A 12,511-nucleotide genomic window follows, 5' to 3' on the forward strand; every position below is an offset into this window, starting at 1 on the left:
TAACTTTCAGCCAGCTGCATGGAATTCTTACTTCAGGAACGTGGCAGTACTAGCACAGTATAAAAGCACCGTCAGTCACAACTGCCTTATTGTGGGAGATATTGAGCAGAGACCAGGTGATTCCTTACTGGAACGTAGAGCAATTTCAGGATATCATTGGTGGCAATTCAGAGTGGTAGTGTCGGAAACCGAAAAGCAGTTTATGCACAAGCCCTCTTGTGTTTTTTGTGTGGCCTTTAGAGACCACGTAATTAGAAGAGTGTTGGGGTAAAAATGAAGACTTCTCTTCCTCAAGGTGGATTCCCTGATGTAAGGAATCGACACCCGTCCGCCCGTATAGCGACCATGGAATCACTCAGACGAAACCTCGGTTAACCGGTTTTTATTCGAGCATGCAGGGGAAGGGTTCTGATGAACACTTCCCCGATCAGAGGTTTTACAATTAAAATTATACAGTTTTTCGAGGCGTGCGACCTTCCTACAAAACCACCGATTGGCCTACTGCTATCAGCGAAGTTACATTGATTTGGTGACCTTATCAGACTGGCTCTGAGTGGTTCTCCCCCACCTGTCCATCTCCCATCACATGTCACCCTCCCGGAATGAGTTATTCAGTGGTGTGAACTTTGCCTCAGTTCCTCATGACATGTGAAGTAACCTTGCTTCCCAGGGTTTGTTATGTCTCTACACTGTTGACTCTTCACTGCCCTTGGCGGATGTGTTATTCAGTATTGAGTGTATATTTTCATCTTCTATCAGTCTGTGCTAAGAGTCAATGCATTGTTGGCTACTTATAAGCCCTACAATCTGGACCATGTGTCAGATCAATTCACTACCTTCAGTATCCTTTTTTTAGTGACCATCTGTCTGTCTGTCTCCCACTTTAGTGACCATACTTTATCTCCTTACAAAGGGTTTATGTTAATACTAGACTTTTAAATGGGAGAGGTGAGGAGGCCCTGATCAAATATGATCCATTTTAGATCATTTTTTAACCATGGTCTTTGATAATCATGTGACCAAAATTTTGTAGTTCTCTCTGAGCAAGAGCTCACTGAAACATAGACAAGATCGAACTGAAAAATAAAAAAGAGGCGATCACACTGCTGGGCATGTATTATAGTCTATCAAACAGTGGGAGAGAGATAGAAGAGCAAATATGTAGGTAAATTTCTGTGAAGTCCAAAAACCACAGGGCAGTAATAGTAGGGGATTTTAACTATCCTAATATTGATTGGGAAAAATATAGTGTGAAGGGTACAGAAGGTGCAGAATTCCTAAAATGCATTCAAGAGAACTTCTTTAGTCAGTATGTAACAAGCCCAACACGGGAGGGGGCGGTTCTGGATTTAGTTTTGGGGAATGAAGCTGGACAGGTGGAAGGGGTATCAGTGGGAGAGCACTTGGGTGCCGGTGACCATAATTCCGTCAGATTCAAGGTAGTTATGGATAAGGACAAGGATAGACCAGGAATAAAAGTCCCAAATTGGGGAAAGGCTAACTTTGCGAAGTTGACAAGTGATTTGGCCACAATGGGCTGGAAACAGCTATTGAAGGTAAATCAGTGTCGGAACAGTGGGAGGCATTCAAAGGAGGAGATCCATAGGGTTCAGGCTAAACATGTACTCTGAGAGAAAAAGGTTGGGAATAACAATTCTAGAGCCCCCTGGATATCTAGGGACTTACAGGGGAGGATAAAGAAAAAAATGGAAGCTTATGTCATATACCGATGGCTAAATACTGTAGAATCTCTGGAGGAATATAAAAAGTTCAAAGGTGAAATTAAAAAGGATATTAGGAATGCTAAGAAGGAGCATGAAAAATTCTTGGCAAGTAAAATCAAGGAAAACCCAAAGATGTTCTATAAATATATTAAGAGCAAGAGGATAACTAAAGAAAGGGTAGGGCCTATTAGATGCCATGAGGGTAATCTGTGTGTGGAAGCGGAAGATGTGGGTATGCTTCTTAATGAATACTTTGCGTCTGTTTTCACAAAGGAAAGGGGCAATGCGGATGAAATAAACATCGTGAGAGAGGGGTTATTAAGGGGTTTAGTAGCTTTGAAAGTGGATAGGTCCGCAGGCCCGGATGAAATGCATTCTAGGCTGTTGAGCGAAGCAAAAGAGGAAATAGCAGAGGCGTTGACCATTATTTTCCAGTCCTCTTTGGATTCAAGCAGGGTGCCGGAAGACAGGAGGACGGCTAATGTGGTATACTTGTTTAAGAAGGGAGAAAGGGATAGGCTGAGTAATTTCAGGCCTGTCAGCCTAACCGCAGTGGTGGGAAAATTATTGGAAAAAATCCTGAAGGACAGGATAAATCTACATTTAGAAAAGCACAGATTAATCAGGGGTAGTCAGCATGGATTTGTTAAGGGAAGATCGTGTTTGACTAATCTGATTGAATTTTCGAGGAGGTAACCAGGAGGGTCGATGAGGATAGTGCGTGCGATGTAGTGTATGTGGATTTTAGCAAAGCTTTTGACATGGCGCTCTGGTCACGAAGGTAAAAGCCTATGGTATCCAGGGCAAAGTGGCAAGTTGGATCCAAAATTGGCTTAGAGGTAGGAAGCAAAGGGTAATGGTTGATGGATGTTTTTGTGACTGGAAGGATGTTTCCAGTAGGGTTCCACAGGGCTCATTCTTGGGTCCCTTACTTTTTGTGGTATACATCAATGATCTAGATTTGAATAAAAGGGGGTATGATTAAGAAATTTGCAGACGACACTAAAATTGGCTGTGTGATTTATAATGAAGAGGAAAATCATGGACTGCAGGAGGATATCAATCTACTGGTCAGGTGGGCAGAACAGTGGCAAATGGAATTTAATTCGGAGAAGTGTAAGGTAATGCACTTGGGGAGGGCTAATAAGGAAAGGGTATACACATTAAACGGTAGGCCACTTAGAAATGTAGATGAACAAAGGGACCTTGGAGTGCTTGGCAACAGATCCCTGAAAGTAGCAGGCCAGGTGGATAAGGTGGTTAAGAAGGCATATGGAATGCTTGCCTTTATTGACCGAGGCATAGAATACAAGAGTAGGGAGGTTATGCTTAAATTGTATAATACACTGGTTAGGCCACAGCGGGAATACTGTGTGCAGTTCTGGTCACCGTATTATAGGAAGGACATGATTGCATTACAGAGGATGCAGAGGAGATTTACGAGGATGCTGCCTGGAATGGAAAATCTTAGCAATGAGGACAGATTGGATAGGCTTGGTTTGTTCTCCTTGGAACAGAGGAGGCTGAGGGGAGACCTCATTGAGGTGTATAAAATGTTGAGAGGCCTGGATATAGTGGATAGCAAGGGCCTATTTCCCTTGGTGAAGAGGTCAATTACAAGGGGGCATGGTTTAAAGTGGTTGTTGGAAGGTTTAGAGGGGATTTGAGGGGAAGCTTCTTCACGCAGAGGGTTGTGGGGGTCTGGAACTCACTGCCTGGAAAAGTGGGAGAGGCAGAAACCCTCACCACATTTAAAAGGTGCTTGGATGGGCACTTGAAGTGCCGTAATCTGCAGGGTTATGGACTTAGAGCTGGTAAGTGGGATTAACCTGGATAACCTCGTTGGCTGGCGCAGATACGATGGTAAGTATTTCAGGGAATCTAATATGGCCAGAATGGTCTCCTGGAGTAGTTTCAATCACCTAGATGGATCAGAGAGGAATTTTTCCAAATTTTTTCCCCCAATTGGTCACGGTTTTTATCTGTTATTTTGCTTCTCCCAGGAGATCGCATGGCTCTGTGTGGGGTGGCGTGTAGAATGTTGTGATGTATGGAGTGTTGCAGTTGTGTGGGGTCGGACTGGTTGGGTCGGATGCTCTTTACCTGTCTGCCATTGTACATTGTTCATAGGTTATTATGTAACTTTCAGGGCTGCTGACCGAGGGCCATGTGGCTCTTTGTCAGAAAGTGCGGACACGATGGGCCGAAATGGCCTCCTTCTGCTCTGTAAATTTTTATGTTTCTATGTTTTCTAAGATAGACCCATCTAAGATGGGGGCACAGTGTTATACAACAGGCTACAGACAGAACAAAACAGTCCCACAATCATGGGTTCTTTGCTTAAGAATTCATAGCAACACGTTGCTATTAAGACCTAATACAAAAGCAAAATACTGCAGATGCTGGAATCTGAAATTTAAAAAAAAAAATGCTGAAAATCTCAGCGGATCCAGCAACAGTTAACATTTCAGGTCGATGACCCTTCATCAGAACTGACAAATGTTTGAAATGCACAGATTCTTAAGGAGCACTGAAAGAGGGAGGGGAGACAAGAACAAAAAGGAAGGTCTGTGATAGGGTGGAAGACAGGAGAGATTTGAGAGACAAGAGGGATGATGGACCGAATTGAGATGGTAATGCAGAAGTTAGAAAAGATTGGTCTAGATAGGGTGTGAATGGCAGAATAATTACCAGCTGCCTGGGAAGCAGAGAGAAAAAATACATGAGATCGGGGGGCGGGGCGGGGGGGGGGGTTAATTCCCCACTCTACTCCCACTCTGACATCTCCATCCAAAGCTTCCTACATTGTTCCAATGAAGCTCAAAGAACAGCACCTCATCATGTGTTTAGGCACTTTACACTTTAGGCACTTTACAACCTTCTGGAAGCCGAGACATCAGCCATCAGACCCAGCATCATGGTTGGGTTCACAAGTGTGGTAATGGAACTGCCTACCCCATTAATGCTGGAAATCATAGGCTCCAAGCTCTGCACAAAGCCCTGTGCAAGGTTAGTACCGCACTCCTCCATGCTCCTTGACATTGCACTCAGGCTTTCTGGCAGGCCTGTCAATGCACCAAACAGTTCATTGTCCGTGTCCATCAGCATTCATCTGTAGGCAGCCCCATCAAAATCCTCATCTGAGGAGTCTGCAGCAGAACTCATGTGCGAATTCACCCTCCGGGGAACTGGCACCTGCTCTACCCTTTCCCCCTGCCATGGCTGTAGCCCATTCATGCCTCACCACATGCAGATCCCGCCTCTAAGCTGCCCTCTAAAGTCTGCGCAGTGCCAGTATCTAAGCTGGTGGCTGCGACTGTCAGAGCAAGTGACGGTGTTCTTTCCTCACCATCACGTTCCTCTCCCTCTTTTTCTTGCACCGCTGGCTGGGCAGGCTGAAATTCTTGGCTGTCTGAAATGAGAAAGATGCCAGGGTAGGGTTGCAGTGAGGAGAGAGGCGAAAGCAAGAGGTGCATGCTTACACCATGTGCAGCTTGTAAATCAGGAGAGATTGTGGGATGAAGGGGAAGTAGGATGTGAGAAGGAGCATAACGTATGAGGATACCGGCATCTTGAATTTTTTCAGCCCCGCCGCTGGCTATGAGCTCAGCCAGGCCCCTCCCAGGAATGGCCAGCACCATCTCCTCCAAGGGGGTGAGGTGATGCAGGCGAGCTTGTCCCCTGCTGGTTAGGTGCTGCTGACGCTGGTTGTAAGCCACGCTTTCCTGCAAGAGTGTGTCAGTGAGTGTGGTGCAATGTGTGAGTGTGATGTGTCTGCCATAGTTGAATAGCCAACAGTATGTGCAAGCTGTGAGATGTGGGTGTGAGGCTTGCAGCAGTGGTATGTGTGTGAAGGTGAGATGAAGCTTTGAATGTGAGGTGTGAGTCGTGTTTGGTAGAGATTGTTGTTAGGTGAGTGCTGGGGGTGTGGTGCATTGAGCAATGTGTGAGACTAGTGGTGCAGATGGTGGGATATGGCATTTGAAGATGAATTCACTGAACTTGACCACTCGTGCAAGGTCATTAAACTTCTGTCTCCACTGCATCCACATCCTCGGGACTACACTGCTGGCATTCACTACAGCGGCTATCTGTTCCCACTGCACTTTATACATTTGCTCAGAGGGCCTCCTGGCCCCTTGTGGAAACAGCACCTCTTCCCTCCTATCCACCTCCTGCACCAAGGCCTCAGTGCTGCATCCGAGAACCTTGTTGCACGCGCTCTCCTCTGTTGTGCAATCATTAGCCTGAGGTAGTGAAAGGCGCTGTATAAAAATCACTGAATATATTTAAGAAGGAGCTAGATAGATTTCTAGACACAAAAGACATCAATGGGTATGGGGAGAAAGCGGAATATATGGCATTGAGTTAGAGGATCAGCAATGATCATATTGAATGGCAGTACAGGCTCGAAGGGCCAAATGGCCTACTACTGCTCCTATTTTCTATGTTTCTATAAATACAACTTCTTTCTTTCTCACATTATCACCAAAAACAACAGTGGTTCACAGACAAGCCCCACATCTTCTCAGGACAAGGAGGGATGAACATTAAATGTGACTTTTACTAGAGAACAAATGAAAAAAAGTTAAAGGGAAATAATTTGAGTTCAGTATGTTCAATGCACATCTATAATGTAAATAAAGTTACACTCAAACATGGACGATACATCAGACATGAGTACTAAGTGCTTTACTTTATGAGCAAATTTTTTTAAACAGAACATTTGATAAAATTATGTGATTGCGGAAAACATTTTCGCAATTGATTTCAATAGTGCATTTAAAAAAAAATTACTCCCATCGTTTACTGCGTTTTGTTACCTTTGGAATTTACTTGAACATATTATTAATGAATTTCAATACTGTGCTTCATTCCAGGTTCTCTACCCACACTTCCTGAGTTGTGCCCGGGGGAAAGGGACGTTCTGCTCTATAAATGCACCCAGTGAAGCAAAAAGGAATCAACTTGTCTTGAAAATGAGAAATAAAGGTAAGATAGACAGGTACCAAAGGCAAGACACATTTGATTGATTCCATTTCACATGTTTTAAAATGATAGCACAATTGGTTTTGCCCTGAGATTGAGTCTGAGATTAAAACATTGCAGTATAATGACTTTCAGTGCTGCAAACAGTGAGGGCTTCCATATAGTTTGAAGTTATAAATCAATCTATCGATAGAGGCCAAATTGCTACTGCCCTAGAGCCATAAATGGAGCACCTTGTCTGGGTGGGTTAGAACCTTGTTAAATCAAATTCCCACCCCTTTGTCATTTTCCGGGCAATGGTAGGGGCAGGCGCACTGTGGGTGGGAATATTACAGCGTATGCAAATGAGGGAATACATCATTATCATTTGTAAAAATTGTAATATAAATCTCGCATTGCTAAGGGCTCCGGGGGTGGGTGTTGAAATGTAACGAGTGAGTTTCCCTGTTGCAGTCTAATGATATAATGAAGCAATTTTTCCAAATCAGAGCTGGGTCACCTAAACTGTAGCACAATGCCACCCCTGACCTGAGGTGGGCACCCAGGGGTGCTGTGAATGGTGTGGGTGCCTATCTAGTATCTAAATACCCTTACCCTGGAAAGTGGAATCCATGAAGTGAAAGTTCCACCAAGCTTCACACTTGATCCACTCCAAAAGTCCTCCAAAAGAATTTCATGGCTACTTTCTTTACTTAAATGGACAGGGCTAGACCGAATAAACAATTGAAGCAGAGTTGTTATTGTATGAGTTTGACTATTGCCTCTTCTCCCATTAGGTGTTGTACTTGGTGGCTGTGGTGAGAAGTCCATTCGTTTCCGCCCTTCCTTGGTGTTCAAGCAGCAACATGTAAATATCTTCCTTAACATTTTCAACGATATTCTGAGTGACCACAAGTGAAAATATGAGTCAGCAAACAGCACAAAAGGGTCCACAACCCACAATCATACTATTCAATAGATTGCAATCTAGTGATCTTACAAACTATGTAACTGTACTTATTCGGCATTGATATGTACCATTTCCACCAATATTTTAAAAATCAATAAATAATGGTGAGTTTGACCCCTCAAGCTATTTCAAATGTGTAATTGGTGTAACATTCAACATTCTGTACCACTAATGTGAATATACAGCTAATAACGTGACAAAGAAATGAGTATTAATTTTCCATTGTCAGATGTCTTGAGTGTAATTGTGTAAATTGAATAATAATCCATTTATGTAACTTCAGTTTCACAATTAATCTGGTAAACATTTTTGTAATTTTTACTGATATTTTGTAGCACATGACAGATGTTAATTAATGGCATTCATGACGTACAAATAGGGCACCTTGTGAATTAATGGTGGATTATGTCAAAATAATTTCTGTTCAATTGAAACATTTCATGCATTTGCTATGTCAAATAACCAGAAAGCCTAGTTGCTTGAGTACGTTGTGTCTTAAGCTTGGTCAGTTCACCGTATATAAAAATTGTGATACAAATTTATTCACCATGACCATTTGTATCTTCCACTAAAAGTTAGTTTCTTCAAATGTTATATATTATTGAAAAAGATGATCTACAATTGTACCCTGTGTTTTCATTAAACTAATAGAGTACGTTTATTGTTAGTGTTTTGTTGTGTAAGCTCACCAACATGAGCGACGTTGGTGGTGGAACATGGAACATTTTTCTATTTCAGGCAACCCTGTGTTGGCATCACAGTCGCAGGTCCAGTATAATGTGGGTTAGGTGCAGAAGTTTTAGAAATAATATTGGCACACTTTTCAGATCACAGTGCAATTGAGTATAAATACATTATGATATATACTTTGAATATCTGACAGTTTAGCAGAGATAGTTGGATGATATTGGTTGTTGGCAGGTCATGGCTCCGTCAGGTTGGGACAAAAAGGTTGTTGGATGTTGGGATTGATTAATCTGATGTTTCTGTCTGAGCCCAGAAAGGCACTGGGAGCCTCTCGTTTGGTAGCCCCAGGCTCCCTTTGGTTGTGGGGCTAAAATTAGCAAAGATAGGATTTCACCTTCAGTATGTCTGCTCACCAAAGCCTTTGTACAGTTGTGATCGCCACTGCATCCACCTTCTTGGAGCAACCCTCCTGGCAGTGACCTCTGCTGTTATTCACATTGCCCCCTAAGCATCTGTCTGGAGGGCCTCCTGCCTCCCTGCAGATACAGGGTATCTCTCCTTCTTTCTATCTTTTCCATCAAGACTTCCAGTGCAGTATCTGAAAATCTTGCACTCTCACACGTTCAGACATTGCTCAAAGCATCAGAACACAGATTCAGTCTTCAAATGGCTCCCACCACTTCTTGAAGCTGCAGTGCACCTACCCTTTAAGAGGTGCAGGCTGCCTTTAAGTAGTGCTAGCCACTCGCCCTATTGGGTCCCCTACTGTTGCATGCGGCCAATGAACAGTGTGGGTAGTACTGGTTGCATGCAGCAATTGTGTAAAGCAGCAGGTAGCACCAATTTACCATGTTAATCGAGTACCGCGATCCCAGTGCCCCTGTTTTCGGGAGGTTAGCTAATTTCTCCCCCTTAATCTGTAGGCCTTGTTTTCACTTTGTAATGACTATGGAGTTGTTGTGCCAGGCGAGCTTAGAATGTGTAATTCAAAAAACAACTCTACTATTCTCTAACTCAGGGAGCTCAATTTTCCCCAATGCCATTTTTAGCTGTATTTGAAGAGTTACGCCCGTTTTTTTGGGGCCCAACTAAGTCAAAAAAAAACTTTAAAGTTTCCCTGTTCTAATTTTTGAAATTGGCGCAGCACAGCCTGTCCTTTAGCTTTGGGGTGGAGCCTAATGTCTGCGCTGAAAAAAGGATGCTCTCCTATCTCTGCATGCGTGAAAAAAAAAGAAGTTTTTTTACATGACTGCTATGGGCGTGCATGCCCAGTACAGCTCCCAGTCTGCATTCAGTCATTTTTAAAGAGCAAGTTATTTGTGAGAACTTTAATTCTGAGTGGTGTGTGAGAACTTTAATTCTGAATGGAAAAAATCAGAACTGCAATATGCAACGCGGCTCAAGGACCAAGAATTTCTCACAGAACGAAGAGGAGGTCCTGGTTACTGGAATTGAGACCAGATGGCACTAGCTGGACACCAGCAGAGGCCAAATAAAAGTTTCACCAAAAGAAATGAAGAAACGCTGGAACCAACTTTCACAAGATTACTGCGCAATGGTGACCACCCCGAGGTCTGGAGGCCAGTGCAAAAAGAAGTGATAGGACCTTGGTCAAGCAGTTAGTGTAAGTAATATTTACATTTATTCACTGGAATTGCAATTGTCCCACCCAGCAGAAAGACACCCTCTCTAAAAAGTTATATTTTCATCTTTGCAAAGGAAGGTGGCACACAACAAAAGAGAGAACTTGAACAGGAGGAGGCCCAGCAAATCTGCAGCCACTGACACCCGTGAAAGAGAGGGTCGCGGCTTTGATGGATCCTGCTCGGAGAAAAGCAACCACCACTACACAAGCTGGGTCCACACTCGAGGGAGAGGGTAAGTCCTGCAAATTCCACAGTCTGGCTTTGCTAAATGTTAAGTACTGCGCAGGCTAGCTATGCTTTGGTTCATGGGGATGTCTCTCAGCTATGCTTCGGTTGGTGCAATGTGCTATCATTCATCGTGGTGCTTCAAATGAGCCTGCTGCCTGCGCTGTGTGAGCCTACCCATGCCACCCTGACCCTCCTCTGCTGCTAACCATTTGTCTGTTCTGTTATATTTTGCAGAACTTGAGGCCAATCCTGACGAGGCTGAAGCCAATGCAGAAGAAGATTCAGACACGGACGAGCCTGAAGAGGAGATCATCTTCCAATCCGACCTTCCAGACCAAGAGCATGGGGGTGAGGGGGAGTGGTAGGGGAAGGATGAAGCCCCCACTGTTGTACTCACTCTGAAGAGGTGCTGGTGCCACCCATTGAAGTGCTAGCCCCTTTCCTGAATGGTGTGAATGTTGGGACATTTCATGGTTTCACACAGTCCGAGGCTGCAGATTCCAGTGGGGTCTAGCAAGGCACACTCAGGACCCAACCATCCGAGGCTATGTGTCCCAGTGGGGTGCAGCAAGCCATACCTAGGGTGAGGAGAGGAAGGAGTGCTCGACAGCGCTCTCCTGTGGTGCAGGATGCAACAGATGTGGTTCAGATGATGGCAAGAGTGCGGAGAGCATTGACCTTACGCGATCACTCCTGGACACCATCAGTGGGGTGGGTGATGAGGTATCGGACTGTCGGGAGAAGGAACAACACTCTCGCGAGAAATGGGAACACTGTCCGAGCACATTAGGGATGGAACATTGCAGGCAGCTGATACACTGTCGGTGAACATTAGGGAGGGACCGTCGCAATAAGAGAACACACTCAGACCCTGCAGCAATTGATGGAATCAACTGCCACTCACACTCCAATCCCCAGACCAACCTCTGAAGAGGTCCAAGCAGGGCCTTCCACATTACCGCTGCTGCCCACATCCCCACTCGCCCCCCCCGCCACCATCAAGAAGTGCACATTACCCGAGATGCTTGAAAGAATAAGCTTGGTACCAACCCGAGAAACGCTGTGCCACCGCCTGTGGGCAGGGGTGGAGTCACCAAGACCAAGCGCAGCGGGCGGTCTTAGAATAAGATGGAGGAGAGATGGGTGCAGCCCTTCTTTGCTGCTGTTGTTGTTCACGGGGCTGGGGGTAATATATGAGCTTGGATAGAGGATTGGCTAACTAACAGAAAACAGAAAGACGGGATAAATGGGACATTTTCCGGTTGGCAAACAGTAACTAGTGGGGTGCCGCAGTGATCGGTGCTGGGGCCTCAACTATTTATAATCTATATTAATGACTTGAATGAAGGGACCGAGTGTAATGTAACCAAGTTTGCTGATGATCCAAAGATGGATGGGAAAGCAAATTTTAAGGACGATGCAAAAAATCTGCAAAGGGATATTGACAGGCTAATTGAGTGGGCAAAAATTTGGTAGATGGAGTATAATGTGGGAAAATGTGAGGTTATCCACTTTAGCAGAAAAAATAGAAAATCAAATTATAATTTAAATGGAGAAAAATTGCAAAGTGCTGCAGTACAAAGAGACCTAGGGGTCCTTGTGTATGAAACACAAAAAGTTAGTATGCAGGCACAGCAAGTAATCAGGAAGGCAAATGGAATGTTGCCCTTTATTGCAAGGGGGATAGAGTATAAAAGCAGAGAAGTCCTGCTACAATTGTACAGGGTATTGGTGAGACCACACCTAGAGTTTTGGTCTCCATATTTAAGGAAGGATATACTTGCATTGGAAACTGTTCAGAGAAGGTTCACTAGGTTGATTCCGGAGATGAGGGGGTTGACTTATGAAGATAGGTTGAGTAGTTTGGGCCTATACTCATTGGAGTTCAGAAGAATGAGAGGTGATCTTATCGAAACATACAACATAATGAGGGTGCTCAACAAGGTGGATGCAAAGAGGATATTTACACTCATAGGGGAAACTAAATCTAGCGGACATAGTCTCAGAATAAGGGGCTGTCCATTTAAAACTGAGATGAAGAAGAATTTCTTCTCTGAGGGTTGTAAATCTGTAGAATTCTCTGCCCCAAAGAGCTGTGGAGGCTCTGTCATTTGATTATATTTAAGGCAGAGATGGACAAATCTTTGAGCGATTAGGGAATAAAGGGTTATGGGGATTGGGCAGGGAAGTGGAGCTGAGTCCATGAGCAGATCAGCTCAGATCAGATCTTATTAAATGGCGGAGCAGGCTTGAGGGGCTAAATGGCCTACTCCTGCTCCTATTTCTTA

General features: G+C 44.2%; 1 protein-coding gene across 4 annotated transcripts in view; it reads left to right on the forward strand.

Moving 5' to 3' along the window:
- The window catches only part of abat (4-aminobutyrate aminotransferase), a 287,947-nt gene extending 279,624 nt beyond the window's left edge, over positions 1-8,323 (forward strand). For all 4 annotated transcript variants that reach the window (XM_070900891.1, XM_070900892.1, XM_070900890.1 and 1 more), the window contains 2 exons: positions 6,605-6,716; positions 7,490-8,323. In XM_070900891.1, coding sequence (XP_070756992.1) covers positions 6,605-6,716; positions 7,490-7,611 — 234 coding nt within the window. In that variant the 3' untranslated portion in view covers positions 7,612-8,323. The remainder of the gene's footprint in view (positions 1-6,604; positions 6,717-7,489) is intronic.
- The last annotated feature ends 4,188 nt before the right edge of the window (positions 8,324-12,511 follow it).

The sequence above is a fragment of the Pristiophorus japonicus genome, chromosome 15 (genome assembly GCF_044704955.1).
Source record: "Pristiophorus japonicus isolate sPriJap1 chromosome 15, sPriJap1.hap1, whole genome shotgun sequence".
Taxonomy (NCBI): domain Eukaryota; kingdom Metazoa; phylum Chordata; class Chondrichthyes; family Pristiophoridae; genus Pristiophorus; species Pristiophorus japonicus.